At 44.0% G+C, this 18,521-nt stretch overlaps 1 protein-coding gene across 2 annotated transcripts in view; it reads left to right on the plus strand.

Moving 5' to 3' along the window:
• The window catches only part of KCNAB1 (potassium voltage-gated channel subfamily A regulatory beta subunit 1), a 323,343-nt gene that overhangs the window by 68,402 nt on the left and 236,420 nt on the right, over positions 1–18,521 (plus strand). The window contains exon 1 of one of the 2 annotated variants that reach the window (XM_006275536.3): positions 13,435–14,509. The exons of the other annotated variant lie outside the window; for it this stretch is intronic. Within the exon in view, the coding sequence (XP_006275598.1) occupies positions 14,289–14,509 (221 nt within the window). The 5' untranslated portion in view covers positions 13,435–14,288. Of the gene's footprint in view, positions 1–13,434; positions 14,510–18,521 lie in introns of those variants that run through there. 2 annotated transcript variants of the gene reach the window in all.

An 18,521-nucleotide genomic window follows, 5' to 3' on the forward strand; every position in this document is an offset into this window, starting at 1 on the left:
ATATTATGCTGCTGAATTTCCTACAGCAGCTGGAATTAATGCACAATATACCCCTAAAGCATCAAACACCAACACCATTAAAGCGGTGAAAAAGCATTTAGCCCACTTTAAAGTGTTGCGCACACATGCCCATTGTTTCATCTACACACACAGTTTAACTAGAGGTGGGATTGATCTTCTTCCCCTCCCACTCTAGCCTGATTGTGTCATTCAGAAATCACCCAGGCCTTGCCATACTGCTGAGAAACAAGACCACTTGCTCTTTCTCCATGTGTGTTGAAGCCTAGCAAGTAGGCTGCGTAAATGACTTAGGGTTCAGAGCACATGCCACAGGCCGTTCTCAGGCTCCCATGACAGAACAATTAATAATTAGCAATCAACAGAAACACAACAGAGAATGTCAAGTGCATATAAACAATGTACTAACTAAGCAGTACTCATTTAGTCTCTGAGGTGCCCTGTACTGTCCCATGGGCTTGTGGGGTTCTCTTGAGATGTCAGAACCATTATCATCATGTAGCAATAAGTCCATTAATTCTGTTTGTGCCATGTCCTGTGGTTCTGGCACTTCAGGCTACTGGGATGGTTGTCTGTCAAACTCTACCATGAGCAAAACAGCTGACTCAATGTCCCCTATGTCCTTCATTTTGGGGAATCCGGAACTCCAAATGCTCCACAATATATATGTGTCCAGCTGACACACACAACTGCAGGGCTTCTTCTTGTGACTGCTTCAAGCAGTCATCATTTCCAATTACAGAGATATGTGGAATAACTTTCATAAGGTGAAGGCAGCCCCCAGGACCCTGAATCCTAGCTATAAAAACTAACGTACCATAAAGATGAAAAATTGTAGGGTATGTGCATGAGACAGGAAATGAGACAGAATATGGGCACTAGAAAGAGAAAATAATGCAAATTACATGTATTGTCCTCATTCAAACTCCTCCTGAGAAATGTCATGGGTGAAGCCAAAATGTTTGTCGTTTTTAATACATTCATAATTGTGTGCGTGCATACGTGTGTGTGTGTGTGTGTGTGTGTGTATAGAATTTGGGAAAACACAGCAATTATAGTAATAACATGCTTTGATTCTCCTTGGTCCTTGAGTCATGTAAGAGAGAGGGAGAAAAGCTCCTTCCATCCTCCTCCGTAAACATCTAACTACACAGATATGCACTCTTCTACCTTTCAAGCTATCCCTAGAGGTAGAGGAGAGAGTTGTTTTTTATTGTTTGTTTTAGTTTCACTAGGATAACACTGTGGTAAGAAGTGTATAGATAATTAGCTACAACTATGACACCTTGTAAGGGCAAGGCACTATTTAGTGTGAAGACAATATTTTGTCCTTCACTGGGGGGGTGTCTACACAAGATGCTACTGTGACGTAGTGATGCGCTGCTGCACTGTAGCATCTGTTGGCAAAATCTTTGATGCAGCCGCTACATCACTATAGCCACATGCTCTCTTATTATAGCATGCTGCTTTGGCAAAGTAGTAGTGAAAAAATAATTGTACATGGCCAGTACGGCGCAGTATGGGCTGTCACTGTACCATCTTTTAGTACTTCCAAAAGGAAGTACTAAATGAAGGCACAGTAACAAAGGCACCGTACAGCCACATGTAAACATGCCCAGTGACTTTCAACCAGACCCTCTACCTTCTTCAGTTATCCCAGCCCTCCCCAACTTCTGAAGTGAAAAGAAACTGTTCAGCAGATCACCATATCTGTTCTATGTACATAGAAATTATTCTTGCCTCTAGATTTCCCAGAAAATCCTGTCATTAGGACTGTGTTGAGCAGAGACTGCTTTTATTTTGAGTTAAATGAGTGCACCATTATGTATAATGAAAAACAAATAGTAGCAATAGCAGTGTGGGAAGGCAGCAGGAGGGTGGCTGGGTATGCTGGAGGCCAGAGAAGGCAGTGGGGACAGTGCACAGATTATACTTGAAGCCTGGACATGCTGCTAGCTGGCCAGATGCTGCCCCAGCTCAGAGGTACCTAGTCCAATGCTCCCCAAAGCTAGCCCAGGCTTCCAGCACCCTGTGCACTATCCCCATTGCCTTCTCCACCCACCTCTCCGCATTGCCCTGGGGGCAAGCCAGCCCATTCCTCAGCGGCCCCAGGTGTCCTACCAGCTGCAGGAGCCTTCTGAAAGCAGAAGTGGCGAGAGGCCCAATCCTTTTTTTCTGCAGATCCTGCCCACCTCTCCCATGGCTGGGGGGGGGGAGGCAAGCTGACAGCTGCATCATTGCAATTTGCATTGTTGCAAACTAAACTATATTCAGATGTAGTTTGGTTTGCAATGATGCACATTCATTTAAACCCTGCAAAACTCTTGCATGTGTACAGTGTAATGCCATTAAGCCACACAGAGACATTTTTGTCATGTATACATGGTAATGGAGTCACATGTACAAGTGGCCCAAGTGTCTTGTGAAGGAAATTGTCACTTATGTACCTAACTGCTTGACTACATGTGCAGAGAGCTACTGGCAAAAATGGGCTACCAAGTTAGGCCTTTTTTTTTTGCACACACAAAAGAATTCCTTTGGTGTTTGGCTAAATCTATTTTTGAGCCACTGTCTGAGGAGAGAGGGGACATACCTCTACTACAATTGGAAGATTAAGAAAGGGTAGTTGAGGGGAAAATGAAAGTAAAATTGGCTTTGTGTGACCTTGCATCTGAATATCTAGGCTTTTGAATACAAGAGATTATATTACTCTAATATAGTTTGGCTCATAGATTCATAGATTATAAGGAGCTGGAAGGGACCTCGCAAGATCATTGGGTGCCCTAGGCAGGAAAGACAACTGGGGTTAGGTGACCCCAGCATAGTGACTATCTAGTCTCCTCTTGAAGATTTCCAGGGTAGGTGATTGCACCACCCGGGGAGGGTGCTTATTCCACAGTCTGGACACCCTGACTGTGAAGAAGTTTTTTCCTAGTCTTAAGCCTGAAACAGTCTTCCAGGAGTTTGTGGCCATTACTCCTGTCTTTCCCCAAGGGTTCCCTGGTGAACAGTTGTTTGCCAAGCCCTTGATGTATTCCCCTGATACAATGGTAAGCTGCTACCAAGTCCCCTCTCAGCCTTCTCTTTTTTAGACTAAAGAGATCCAAGTCCCTCAGCCCTTCCTCATATGGCTTGCCTTTGTTACCAGATTTGCCTGTCACTTTGGGGTGTGCTCATTTATTGGAGTTATGTTTCTGGGGTCTCTGTAATTCTGTCAATGTGCTGCTTGTGTCACCTGTGTTTCTACATGGGGCTCTATCTCTCCCTTCTGCAAGTCCTCATTCCCAATGAAGCTACCTTGAAGGGTTTAGTTTCAATAGGGCTGGGTTCCTCCAGCCACCAAATCAATTGAACACACACACACACAGGTTAACAGAGCACATCTGAGTCAGGTCGGGTTATTTAGCACGTCCAGCTGACACCCTCATGTGCCCTGAACTCAGCACAGGAACAGAGTATGTCTGAGCAGGGCCAGGTCAATCAGTTTTTACAGGCTGACCCCCTCATATGCCGCAGCTCAGCACAGCAGGACAACAATAAAACACAGTCAAACACAGGTTAACAGGGCACATCTGAGCAGGCTGAGTCAAATCAGCACTTTCAGCTGATACTCTGGTGTGCCACAACCCAGCATGTCCCAATCTCTTGTCACAAGTGTCCTGGTGGTAACTCCCTTGACGAACAGACCTCACAGGATCTTTGGGCTTTACAGGGATCTTTGGCTTAGGTAAAAGAAGTGTTGCTGCAGAGCAAGTGGGGAGATAGAGGAGAAGGAAGAGTAAATGAGGTTCAGAGAGAGTATGGCAACCAGCTTGACCATAAAAGTTATTTTATTGCCCGGTATATGTAGTAATAGCCATACAAGGAGAGACAAACAAACAAAGCAGTTAATATATCACACAGTTTCAGTAGGGTATTTGGGGAAGTTTAGCTCAACTTTGATCAGCAAAAGTCAGGTTTAGAAAGCTATGCCTGGAGGGAGAGAGAAGGTGAGAGAGAGATCAAATCAAGTCTGAGGTTTAGGAAGTGGGTTTAAACAAAAGAGGGGTGGAGGGGGGAGAGAGAGGGAGTTGGGGTCTCACCACTCCAAGGTTCCCAGGTGTTTGCTGACAGGCAGAGCCCTCAGCATGATCCATGAAGATATTCCAGGCAGAAAAGGAGAATGTAAATTCCCAGTGGAACTGGTGCAGCATTTTGGATCCAAGCACCAGGACCGAGACTTGAGTTGTGTTGGCAGTTTTTATAGGGAAATAAAAATAGTTCAAGAAAGAACAATGGATTTATTTATGCTGGATAACAGGATTATTCTTGTCTTTGGGCAGTATTATCCAGAGGGAGCTCACAATGCAGTTGGGCAGAGACAGTATTTTTGGGTACCTGATAAAGGATTTGTCATTAGAATTGGTCTGATAAATGCTGAGCAGGACGTGTACAGGCATGGGTTACTTAACATCTAAAGCAGAGATCCCCCAGCATGCAATGCTTCCCTGCTTTCTGGTCCCAGAGTTCCATGCGCTCCTTGCCTTGAAACTCTGTTCTCCAGTCTTGATGAAGGTGCCTCCCTTTTTCCCATCTCCGATGTAAATGAGACTGTGGGGAAGTTGCTGTAATCTTGTTACCCTTATCTTGGGGGGGGGGGGGGGGGGGGGGTTAGATGCATTTCTCACTGTATCTTCACTTCCTTTGGTAAGCTCTTCTTCTGATCAGTGCTGGTTCAGGCAGAGGTGAGGTAGTGGGGGGAAAGTCCTTTGTGAGTTTGACAGGCTAGGTACAGTGCCAGAGTTTCCCAGGAACACAAAGCGGACAAGTAACACCTTGCAAATCTCTGATCATATGGGTGGCTCTCCTCTGGACTTTCTCAAGCTTTTCCACATCTTTGTTGAAATGCAGTGCCCAGAATTGGACTCAGTACTCCAGCTGCAGTCTCATCAATGCTGAGTAAAGCGGACAAATCACTTCCTTGGTTTTGCTTGAGATGCATTGGTTGATGCATGCCAGAGTATTGTTTGCCCTGCTGGATACAGCATCGCACTGATAGCTCATGTTCATACTATGGTCTATTATTACCCCTAGGTCCCTTTCATTCATGGTGCTGGTCAGTTTGGTGCCACCAAACCTGTAAGTATGTTGGGGATTGTTCTTCCCCAGATGAAGCAGTTTACACTTCTCAGTGTTGAACTTCATCTGGTTCTGATCCACCTAACTTGCCAGCCTGTCTAGATCCACCTGTATCTGCAGCCTATTTTCAAGCATGACCACGCTCCCCCATAACTTGTGGTCATCCAAAACTTGGCCAGTGAACTCTTCACCCCCACAGCCAAATCACTGAGAAAGATGTTGAAAAGCACTACACCAAGCACTGACCACTGGCCACCTCACCAGGACGACACAGATCCGTTCATTAGAACTCTCTGGGTCCTACCCCGCAGCCAGCTTCCTACCCACCTGACTGTTGAACAGTTGAGCCCACAATCCTCCAATTTTCCCATGAGAACATCATGGGATACCAGATCAAAGGCCTTTTGGAAGTCTAGGTATGCAGTGTCGACCTCCTCTCTCTTATTCAGGTGGCGAGTTACCTGGTCGTAGAAGGAGATGAGATTGGTAAATCAAGACCTGCCTACGACAAAGCCATGCTGACTATCATTGAGAATCCTACCTTCTGCAAGCGTATTGCACATAGACTCCTTGATAAATTTTTCCAGGATTTTCCCTGGGATAGAAGTTAGGTTAATTGGCCTATAGTTGCCCAGATCCTCTCTCCTCCCTTTCTTGAAGATGGGAACAACATTGGCCCTATTCCAGTCTTCAGGGACCTCCCCTGAGCACCACGAGTTTTTGTCAAACTCGCTCCACCCCTGAGCCAGATCCATATATGATAGCAGTAGTGGGGTAAGCAGCAGTGGTGGCTGTGAGTGTTAAAATAGTTGTCATTCACCCCCTGTGGCCAACATGCATCCCCAATCTCTTTGTCTTAGATTTCTGTGGTGGGACCTGCTTGCCCTTCCTGCAAATCCCAACCTCTGTGGGAGCCCTGTGGGTCAGGCACAGCTCCTGCATGTTTGACACCCTAGTCTAATGTAAAAATGATAGACATTGTTCAAGAAAATGAAAGAAACCTGGTGTTCAGATAAATACACCACTGATAGAGTATGTGACCTTCCTGAATCCAAGCAGCACGGATTAACCTTGCTCTGTAAAACCTGCCAGCAGTGAATGTAATCTCCACTTCCTCCCTTCCCCCCAGCATGAGCCTTAGTTAATTGACCAATGTGATGTGAAGTATCAGGAAGGAGGCCAATACTGAAGCACGTGACCAATTCAGGATGTGTGTCATTGTGTATGATGGATTAATATACAGTTCTTGGCAATGTCAGCAGCCTAAAATGCTGTTTTGGGCTCTAAAATTTTGCTTCTCCTGTTTTGTTCTCTTGTGCACTTGTTTTATAAATCCTTTTCCTCCCTTCTGTAGGCCCCTTTGTCAGGAAGGGTGGTATGTAAGTCGAATTACTAAATAGATACTTAAAATTAACATTTTAGAAATATTTGAAATCAGTGGCTATTAACGCTCATCACCAAAGAAAACCTTTGTGTTCAGAGTTGCCTTTTTCCTCCCCCTAGCTAAAACACAGTTTAATTTCTTGAGGATACTTCCATGTTATAATGTGAAATCTTTATGCCTGCTATTGCAGTGCAGATAAGCAACATGTGTTTCCCTGTAGGAGCCTGCAATAAAGGAGCAGTCTCTTTTGAGAAATCATGAATCATAATGTCTCCATGCTCAAGTCTTTGACAGTATTTGATACAGGCACATCTACATGAGACACTTTACTCAAGATTAGAGCAAATTACTGCGCGGTAAGCATTATCGCCTATACGTGCAGAAGCTTAGTGTGCAGTAATTTGCATTAATCATCATGAGTAAATTTGCTACCTGTATATACAAGTAGCAAATTTACTTGGGAGTAATTACTGCACAGTATGGCATGCATAGACAGCTGACTGGGAGCGAATGTGCTCCCCGTCAGCCAGGGGGCAGGAGATTACTCCCTGCCCCTTGGAGCTGCCTGCTGCCAGGGCGGGCTCTGCCACCCGATTCTGGGTGAGGACAATGTCCCCCTGCCCTGGCAGCAGAAAGCTCCTAGCTCTCAATCTGCAATCTGGGTGATTCTTATCTCCCAACCTCAACTCTGTGACCTTGGAGCTGGGCCTGGGTGATTCTTATCTCCGCTATTATAGATTGTGGCTAGGAACTCCCTGCTGCTTGGGCAGGGATACATTGTCCCCACCTGGGCCCGGGTGGCAGAGCCCACCTGCGCAGCTTGCAGCTCCCAGGGGCCAGGAGCAATGTCCCAGCCTCTACCAGAAGACAGATGTCTCCTGGCCCCATGCTCCCTCCCAGCTTCTGGGCTAGCACCCAGGGAGAGCCTAGAGCTAGAGAGGTAGAAGTGGACTGCTGCCATGAGCAGCAAATCTGATCCTGCTTCCCTGCACGTGTAGACACCTGCCCGGGGTGGGTTTATTCTAGAGTAAACCCACCCCAGAGCATTTGAACATGTAGAAGTGTCCTCCTTGTATCAAAGCCTGAACTACTGTTCCAGTAATACTTTTCACAGTCTTAGATTCATCAAGTCTGTTTGTATTGCAGTTTAAATCATTTGACTCTCTGGTTAATTAAAGCATGACTTATTAGCACACGATGGTGAGAACTGATAGCTCTTAACTTAAGGTTATCAGATTTCTGTGCTTTAGAAACCAGTTGCCAAGTTTTTAGAGAGAACACCAACGGGTCTTATATCATTAATCATCTGAATTGATAGTAGATGATCCTTTCTAAGGCTTAATGCAACCTAGTCTGACCTAAGAACATTTAGTTTGGGGTGACTATTTTACACTGTGTCCTTTGATTCTCTTTTTATTAGATACACAGTGAGTTACATCAGAAGATCTGGAAATGAGCTTGCAAAACAATGTTTTAACATTTTTTTCTTTTTAATATATTTAGCCATGATTGTTCATGTAGCCTTTGTAATTCTTGTTCTGGTTATTTGGCTAATAATCTGCCTAACTAAAAAGTAGCGGTTGCATCTAAGATTAAGATTTACAAAGCCTAAATATAATTTAGCTTTAAACAACATCAGCTTTGCCATCAAACCCTTGCTTTCTTCTGCTTGGACTGTAAACTCTCTTACTGTCTGACAGTGTTAAGCGTTATGAGGCCTTGTTGTTAGTGGAATATTTTGGGGCTATCATAACACAACTGGTTGCAGTTGCATAAAAACACCATTTTGAAAAATAATAGTAAGAACCAATTCTGAGCACTAATAATACTTTTCATCTTCAAAGGAAAGGCCCACACAAATATTAACTAAGCATTAAATAAATTGACTATGAATATCTTAAGACTTCCTTATGCTACTAGTGTTACAGTGTGATTCTTTCATGTTTAATATTGAGTTGACACTAGTCTGCTATCAGCTAAGTGCTCAGCAAGGCCCAATTGCACATGTTCTCTACTAGTCTAGTTTGTGTAGGTAGGTACTTTTCTGTATTGCAAAGAGCAGAAAAAGAGCTCTTTAAAAATACAGTTTGCATTGACAGAGAGCCTGAAAATTATACTAATAAGTAATTCCAAGATGTTTGAACTCAGTTAAGTACAGGGGATTTTTCAGGATGGTTTGCTATGTGTTTATCTGCCTTTTTGGACATGTCCATCTCTACCCATGTAATAGTGTTTGCAGTCTCAAGAATTCCAGAGAAGTCGCTCGGTTGTTCTTGTTCTGTTCTCTCCTTGCCTCCCGCACCTGCACTCGCTATGAAGCAATCGGCCAAGCTGGAAGATATTGGGATAACTAGAGCTAGTTATAACTCAGAACTTACATTCCATGGGAAGTTTTGACTCCTCAAAAAGTGGATGAAATATAAAACCTTTGTCTGAAAAAGACATTGAATTTTTTGTTTCAGAAAATCAATTTGGTTGATTTTCTGAAACCCAAGGCTCAGTTTTGTTCAATATCTTCATCAATGATCTGGAAGATGAAATGGAGCTCATACTCAGCAAGTTTTGTAGATGATACCAAGCTGGGGGAATAGTAGATATGCTGGAGGGTAGGGCTAGGGTTTAGAGAGACCTAGACAAATTGAACCAAAAGAGATCTCATGCGGTTCAATATGGACAAGAGGAAAGTCCTGCACTTAGGACGGAACAATTCCATGCACTGGTACAGACTAAGGACCGACTGGCTAAGTAGCAGCTCTGCAGACAGAGACCTGGGGGTTACAGTGGACAATAAGCTGAATATGAGACAGCAGTGACCCTTGTTGCGAAGAAAGCTAATAGCATATGTGGCTGCATTAGTAGGAATGTTACAAGCAGATAGAGGGGAATCATTATTCCCCCCTATTCAGCACTGGTGAGGTTACATCTGGAGTACTGTATCCAGTTTTGGGCCCCCACTACAGAAAGGATGTGGACAAATTGGAGGGAGTCCAGCAGAGGGCAATGAAAATGGTTAGGGGGCTGGGAAACATGACTTCTGAGGAGAGGCTGAGGGAACTGGGTTTATTTAGTCTGGAGAAGAGAAGACTGAGGGAGGGATTTGATAGCAGCCTTCAACTACCTGAAGGGGGGTTCCAGGTGCAACACATAGGGGGTGCACATGAGTGCACATGCAACCCCTGAGCATGTCAGTGCACCCCCTACAAAAAGGCGCCACTGACAGTGTCAGCGGTGCCTGTTGGCAGTTGCCGCTTGCCACCCTGCCACCGCCACCACCAACGGAGTCTGCAGGCAATCTACGATCACTGCTGGCCGACGTCGATGCTGCTGGCAGTGCCTGCACACGGTCGACAACCCCTGGTCGGCACTCACCACCCCCTACCCCCCGCCGCCGACAGTGCCAGTGGCATCTGCTGGACTCTGCACTTACCGCTGCTGTGCTCCTGCCACTGCGCTCCGCCGCTGCCAGCGTAGCCATGCCCCCCTCAGCCGCCAGGGGAGGCGGGTGGCAAGTGCCAAATGGATGCCAGCGACCACCCGCAGACTGGCAGCATCAGTGGCAGCCAGGAGCTATTGCAGACTGCCCACATGCTCTCAGTGGTGTCAGCAGCGAGGGAGGGTGGTGAGTGGCAGCCGGCAGTGTCAGCAACACGTTTTCTCAGGGAATGTGCCACCATGCTCAAGGGATGCACGTGCACCCATGTGCACTCCCTATGCATCACCAGTGATCCTAGGAGTTCTAAAATCTCCTGATCAAGCTAGGGTTCTCAAGCTTCTGGCTGCATGGATAGAAGCCTGTAAAGCAGAGGTTGGAAACCTATGGATTGCTGGCCAAATCCATCCTTTGAAGAAATTGGGTCCAGCCTATGGAAACTTAGGAGAGTAGCATCCTGCACCCAGGGCAACAGAGGAAGTGTTCCCAGGTTCCTACCACCTATCTCATTTTGTGTATTCCCTTCATAGCATCTATGATCATCAAGGAGTATGGAGATTTGTGGCCCACAGCAGGGACTGGATCACAAGCAGTGGCCCATAGCAGCAAAAAGCTACTAACCCCTGCTGTAGGTACTAAGCATTTGATCTTGGGGCTTTCAGGGGCTCCATGCCACAGAACTGGGAATCTCAGTCTTGAGAGACACTGACCGAGTCAGAGCTTCATAGTAGAGATGTTGGGTGCTTCAGCAGGAAAACTGGCTGAAACCCCAGCAAGATTTCCATTGCAGTTTTCTGTTTCAAAAGAAGTTAATCAAAATGGAGACATTTTCTGCAAAGCAGCTGTTTTGATAAATCAACATTTTCTGATGAAACAATTTTGCCTGAGATTGCTAAGCATTTCTGGTTACCACCTCTACAGGCCTTGCCATACCCATTTGCAGGAGCACCTGGCAAACTGCATTCTCCTAGGCTGAATATATAGGGATCCATTAACCAAAAGGCCTGAATGATTTATTAAAAGGCAATTCTTGGACACTGTATTTTAATTGCTACACTCCAAAGTGAGTACAGTACAAGTTGTGATAGGGTTGAATTTGGCTGGCTTACGGCAGCTCACTGAGATCTGCGTATGCTCCAGTCTGTTTTTGTTTTGTTTTGTTTTTCCCTCTCTCTCTTTTTTTATGTGGCTAGCCCTTATGGGTGGGAATATAATTTTGAAGATATGATACGAGTGCTATTGGGTGCAGAGATATATACTGGAGTTTCCCTTTGTCCTGAGAAAACAGATATTAATTCAAAATGTTCCTTCTACCCCTCTGCTGGAGAGATGGTACTAGTTATCAGAGCCCAATACTAATTATTTCCCTGCTGCTCAAGGTACATAAGAAAAAGGAGGGATAATCATGTTGTGCAGAGCTGCCTGATCTAACAGAACTGTTTGGGGGGGTTTGGGGATGGGGGGCATCAGATGAGTGGGTGGAGCTTGGGTTGTGAGCGTAGAGTCAACAAAGGCAAGCAAAGTGTGAAGGAAGAAAGGCAAAACCTCAGCAGATCAGCTGGTGTGCATGCTGGTATGGTAACAAATATCTTATTTTACAACACCAGAGTCAACATCTGGCCAGTAGAGGGCTCCATAATCCTTCCAACGCAAGAATGAAGAGACCTGCAATAAATAGGTCAGAAGGAAACTGATTTGGGAGAAAGGCTGCATGAATCCAGGTGAAACAACCAGGCACAGGAAGCTAAACTGGGCTGGTTGCAGGTAGTGGGGAGAGAACCTGTTGCTGATGGGGCAGGGTGGAGTGGGGAGGGAGCAGTGACCTTCAGGCAAATGGAGATAAATCCACTGGGACCTTGTTAATCTCTACCTCTCTAGCCTGGGTTTCCCCCCAGGGGCTAAGTGGGGAACTGCATGATTTATCTGTAAATGATAGTAACTAAGCTGAGAATACTTGCAACTTCTGACTGCCTATAGATGTTCCCGTTTGCATTCTAATTAGATCCATTCTGATTAGAATGCTCCAGCATTACCTCACTGTCACGTGTATTCAGCTCCCCACCGCCCCATTTCAAAATGGCCATGGGGGCACTTAGACTAAATCTTGTTGAACGAGGTCTTGTTAAAGCATCCCCATGGCCATTTTGAAATATGGAGGGGCTTAAATATGTGTGACGGTGAGTCCTTTTAAAGTGGCTTTCCAGGAACCGATCTAATTCAAATGGCCCCGCCTACCCCCAAGCATGTGTTTAGGCTCTGGGCAACCTTAGTAAAGGAAATCACAAAGGTGCAAGTGTTCTGAGGTGCCCAGCATGGTACAGAGCCTGAATGCCCCAGAGCCTGGGCCACCTGCAGCACTTGTCCTTCAGGGCATTGTGCAGTCAGAGACCTACACACTTCTGCAACACAGCACCTGCAGCAGTAGCTTGCAGAGAAGTCAAGTACACTCCTGTGAAAAACATGGGGAGCGGTGTCGGTATTCCAACACACTGTTTTGCGTCTGGAGTGGGTAGGCATTTGAAGGCAAAGCCTGATTAGATCTTGGAAATCTCTGCTATTTATTGTTTTCCCTGTTCAATCCTTGAAGATGTGCTAGGCCAAAGATATGCCACTGTGACTTCCTAGCTCATTCCACCAGTTCTCTCTCCCTTTACCTGCCCTGTTCCTCTCACTTACCTACCTCAGAGTTCAGAGCTGCAATGGTGCTCTTGGTTTCTAGCTTCCCCTTCCAGAATCTTGCCCTGTCTCCCACAACCATCCTCATCCCAATGTCCTTGTGCCTTGCAACCACATGACAGCCAACCTCTCTCCCACCTTTTATCTATATCAGTTTGTGTTTGTACACTGTAGTCATCACCATGGTATCTGAGCTTCCAACTCCTGCAGTATTTATTTGCCTGTCTCACATACACACATCTTAAGCCTCCAGATGTTGACTCTTAAACTTGAGTGACTGGAAGCTGAGAACTAAGTAAAAACTGCGTCTATCCCTGCCACTGCTTTATACTTTTCTGATCTGTCTTAGTCCTAAACAGCAGAGCACCCTGAGGAGATTCCTGTGCAATTCCCAATTTAGGTTTTATGTGCCTATACTAGGACCTATGCCTGCAAGCCATCCAGTGAGTACATATCTTCCATCTGTGGGCTTATATATCTTTATATAAAATTTCCCCTCCCTCCCCATTTATTGAAAATGTGGATGAGTAACAGTGGTGGATGCATGACGACTTGTCAGCTTTGTGTTCATCTTTCCTAGTTGAACTATAACATGATTACAGCAAGTTATGAGTGAGATTTTTTCCAAGAGTTTTGCACGGTAGCTAATTTAACTGGGAATGTTGTACAAAGAAGAGATTAACCCTGGCACTATTGACAATGTTGGGATTTAAAGCAGTATCTCAGCATGTTAAGCAGAAGAGATTAATGTGTTAATTTATCAGCACACTGTAGGACAGCATTTCCCACCCCCTCCCTTATTTTTATAATTAGACCATTTTAACCACTATGAGGGGTCCTCTTCTTGCTTGGCAGTGCTGCCAATTATTTTTACAGGAGGAATCTGCTTAAAAGGGCCTGTCTTTATTTTGCACACAAAAGAAAAAGCAACCATTCTCATGCTTTCTGCAAGATTCTTAAAGGGAGCTCTGCATGTTCCACAGAGCAGCTGCAAAACCATATTGGTGCAGACTGTCAGCTTCATCTTTACAGGGATTTAAACTAAGAATGTCTGAAAAGGGTCCCGATAAGCTATAGTATTTTGCGGCTTCTCACAAGGAGAATAGATAGATATTTGTGATCTGTACAGACTTGCTTATGATTAGATGGTTCTTCAGTTCCAAAGCTTGCCTGTTCAGCATTTCATGGTCCAGAGGGTGTTCAAGACACATCTCGCAGTATGCCTGCATTGATTTAAAACCAGCAACCAGAGACAAGCCTGCATCAAGACGGAGTGGATGTTGCTTCTTATGGTTAATCATGAAGGTACAGCTTTATATTTCTGAAAGCACTTGACTACATGGATGTTTTTGTCTAAGCAGTAGAAACTGCTGCAAAGGAAGATTTGAAAACCAAGTTGTCTTCTCTTCTGCCTGCTTTACCAAGTTCGGAGCTTATCATTTACTTGTATCCTAGGGACACAGTCCTGTTCTCTGTCCTGCATCAGCTACCACTGCTGTTTCTGCTACTTTGTCATCTTGGGAGTGCAGCTTTGAAGACTCCTTTAGCAGCATTTTGGACTGAAATATCAAGCCATTCAGTATATAGCCCTGTTTTTAGGCTCTGGGAAGCTTTGCCTGCTGTCTAAGGTTTGGATTGTGAATAAGGTTTATTGAGGAAGCAATGCAAGTCTCCATAGCTTGCACGGAACATAACTTGAAGAGTCGAAATGGTGAAGACAGACTTATGAGCAAACAGAGCACCACTACCCCAAATGTAGTGAATGCAGCCCGGGCAAAATTCCGGACAGTGGCTATTATTGCTCGCAGTTTGGGAACATTTACCCCTCAGCACCATATCTCTTTAAAAGAATCCACTGCAAAGCAGACTGGCATGAAATATAGGTATGGGTACAATATTCATTGTTCATAATGTTTCAGTGTCATCCCTCTCTTCCTTGGAGGGATGCTGTTTATAAAGAACTCCCTTTTTCAAAATAAAAATAGAAATACCCCAAACATATTTTTTTTAAAGAAACGATAAATATGTTGCCTTAAAAACACTAAGGAGTTAATCCTACCAGAAATCTAGAGCTATTTAGGTTTATTTGAGAACTGGTATTTTTGTGAGCATATTGTGCATTTGTGATTTTATACATTTTGAAAAATATATATTTATATTTATGATATCAAACATATACATGAACTTGCACCATTATATGTGTAGTCTTTAAAAAGTGTTTTGTTATAGTACTTATTAGTATGTATATTTAGAAAGACTGAATTAACAAACTATATTCAAAATTAAGTACTGAAAAAGTTAATTTCACAGAATGTTGGAAGGAAGCATCTGTTTCTTTTTAGTAGTAGTATTTGAATGATCACCTGAAGACTTTTCCTCACTTAGCAAGTCAGATGAAGTGAGGGGGGGACACAACTTATTTTTAAGCGAAATGCAAATAAAATCACAAGCATGTTCCTAGATATTCCTTGTAAAATTGAAATGTACAAGAATTAAATGAATGACTGTGGCTTTTACTCTTGCTCAAATATTCAGTCTGCTGTATTTGGAAATGTGCCCCATGACAGCTGATACAGGACTTGAGAGTTACTTTCATTTGAAAAAATAAGTATATTTATAATTGGATGTGTATGCTTTTGCTTTTTTATCAGTATGTCTATTCTGCCAGACTTTGATCCTGTCTGTTCAGTATTGCAATGACTTGTCTCATGGAAAGGAAATGATACAGTGTACAGGTTCTGTCCATCTTGTCCAACTGTAATCAACAAAGCTTTTGTGCAAAAATACAGTATGGCTGGCACAATGAGTTTTCACCTTTGGGGAACAAATGAAAGTATGATGTGTTTGTGGTAACATTTAATGATAAAAGGGACTGAATTAAGACCAAATTCTTCTCTCATTTTAAGCTGGTATAAATCTAGGTTGACTTTTCAAAGCTACTTACATTTGTGTATTTGTGTTTGTGGACAGAACTGAACTTAAATAAGGCTTGTGCAGTTTTGCTAGAAATGGCACAGGAGGGGGCTTGGGATTTATAGGGCTCCATATGAAGGGCTATATGGAAACTTCAAAATGCAGTCAGTCAGGTGCAACTTGTTATTAGGTAGTTTAGAATTGCTTAAAAAATACTGCCCAGTATCTACAGAGCACCTGGCTGAATCAGAAAAGCCCCACTAGTTCTAAATAATTTCTCTTTGTGAATAGTTAGTTGAAAGCCAACTTTCAGAAAGACCATTGGATATTATCACAGGTCTTTTTCTATATACGTGAGCCTTAAATATACAGGCAATACAAACAATCGTTCTGTAAATAACATTGCGGAGTCAGAAACATACTGATTAATTTCTACTGTGGCAAATTCCCACATGTACTTCCCTCTAGGAGAATGATATCACAGTGTGGCTGGTCAGGCTATTGCTGGTTGTGCTTCGTTTAAGACAAGGCTGGGTAACCAGGGCTTACTAGAGCTAGCAGTTGCTGGATTGTGGTCATTCTGCTGTCTGAAACTAGGGACTGACTTTAGGTACTTCTTACCATGTACACAAACCTCCTGTTGACCACAGTGGAGATAACAGGCAAGTAATGATCTGGCATCTCACAAGCAAAACTGAAACAAACAAACAAACAAAAATACACCTGTCTTCAATACAATGCATCCTTTTATAACTGTTGGCTCAGTATGCAAAGTAAGAGGTGTAAGCACCGGCTCATGGAACCAACACAGTTAAGAGCTAAGTACAGACAGTCAAAAAGCTTGAGAGTGAATCAATTCAGTCTTTGCGGTTAATCTAAACTGCACAGATTAAATTGAAACAGAAGTAAACAGACATTTATCTTTGACTCAGAAAATGCAGCCATATGCCTGCAGTGGCTCAGGCCAGAAGCCAGGAAGCACTAGAGCATGGGTCTCTGGCTATGTGTTCACTTCCTCTTCCTGCTGCCCCCGAAGTCTCTGGGATTTGCAGTCCAGAATTACAGCAGCAGGACTCTGCAGGGTTGCTCATCACTTCCTCTTCACACTTCCAGGTGCCTCTAGGATTTGTAGTCCACAGTTGCAGCCAGCAATAAGTTTGAGCAGGGGCCTCCCTGGCCCCAGACCCAAGCTGGGATTTGCCTGGGGGGAGGGGCAATCCCTCCCCCCATACTCTGCAGACCCGACTGCATCCCCAGCTGGGCTTGCCCCCCCCCATCCCCTTGTCAGCCAGTCCTCACTGCTCCAGCTAGGGAGCAGAGGGGCAGGGCCAGCATTGTTCTCTGGAGCAGATAGCACAGCCTAGCCCAGGGCTGCAAATCTTGCTGGGATGCTGAGGGACTGTGATTTAACTTGAACCAGGAAGGGATATGAGACAGAAGTTTCATTAACTGGTTTGACCAAAATCAGTTAAGTCTGATAGTAAATTCAACCATATTTATCTTAAGCCAGTTTCAGCCATTTTGAAACCAGTTTATGTGCATGAGCTTCTGTTCTGTTACAAGTTTAAACCAGTTTCTGACCAGTTACACCTTAAACCAGTTTATGTGTACCTTCTGTCTCTAGCCTGGAGTCTGCTGTTCCTGCATTCTGGCCCAAGCAGTACCAATATTTTTACTAGGTGGCCTTTGCCAAATCACTTTACCTCCCTGCCTTAGTTTCCCTCATACATACATACTTATAAAGCAAGTCTGTTTGTAGATTCCAGTGACCATAGAACATTTAAGAAAATCAACTTCCTATAAGAACTGTAACTGCTGGATTTAGCAGTTGTTTTTGCTGGGGTTTCTGAACACTCGTTTCTTATGCATCTGTAGCATACAAATGATGATTTCATCACTCTTCCACCCCACACAAGCACCCACACAGCCTCAGAAAGAAGGCCCCTTGGGAGATATTTATGTTTTAGATTTCTAGATAGAATTCTGATACTTGAGGCTGAATTCTACAGTGTTCTGGCACAGCTGCCAATGACTTCCATACCAGTTTTGACTGTATAATGTCTAAACAAGGACTGAAGGATTTGAGCCCCCCTTGCAAACATCAAGCTGGTTATCCTTATCATTAAATCCTTGTTTATAGTCCAAAATACAACCATAATGGAAACCATAAGAAACTCATCTTCTTGATGAGAAGGAAAGGAACAAAATTTGTAGAAAGGTATGATCAAGTTGTTAGGAATGATTTTTGACATTGGTGAATAGACACAATGATTACTCTCAACCTGAGAAGACACATCTGGATGATAATGGAGTTCATATATGATGCACACGGACTCCTCCACATTATTATAAAAAGTAGAGTGTGTTCCACCTCCCACTGGAACCACAATGAGTGGTTCCATTGAGTTTAATGGGAATGGTGCCTGGTTCTTAATTCCCTGGTACTCAAGGTTAAAGCTTCTTGTTCTCCCCAGTTTATTCCTACGTCAGTTGTGTCAGTGCTGACAAGACTTAAATGTTGTTTAAAATTACATGTTAGTTAAGAGGCCTCTTGCTTTTTTATTAAAAATAACTACACCACCCCTTTTTCCTTTAACCCTATACAGAAACTAGGTAACTTTAAAGATCTAGCTGGCAGGGTTCATAGATGCTAGGGTCGGAAGGGACCTCAATAGATCATCAAGTCCGATCCCCTGCCTGGGCAGAAAAGAGTGCTGGGGTCTGCTGATGCATAATAAAGTGCAGTTAGCTTTGCTGATGATTTCATCACACTGACGACTCATGTCCATCTTGGAGTTCACTGTGACTCCGAGATCCCTTTCTGCTTCTGTCCTGGTGAGAGGATCACTTCCCAGTCAGTAGGTGTGCTGGATATTTTGGCACCCTAGGTGCAGCACTCTGTGTTGTACTGCATCCTATTGTGTTCTGCCCACTTTTCCAAGCTGTCTAGGTCTGCCTGCAATCGTTCCCTACCCTCTGCAG

This window comes from Alligator mississippiensis, chromosome 7 (assembly GCF_030867095.1).
Source record: "Alligator mississippiensis isolate rAllMis1 chromosome 7, rAllMis1, whole genome shotgun sequence".
NCBI lineage: Eukaryota > Metazoa > Chordata > Crocodylia > Alligatoridae > Alligator > Alligator mississippiensis.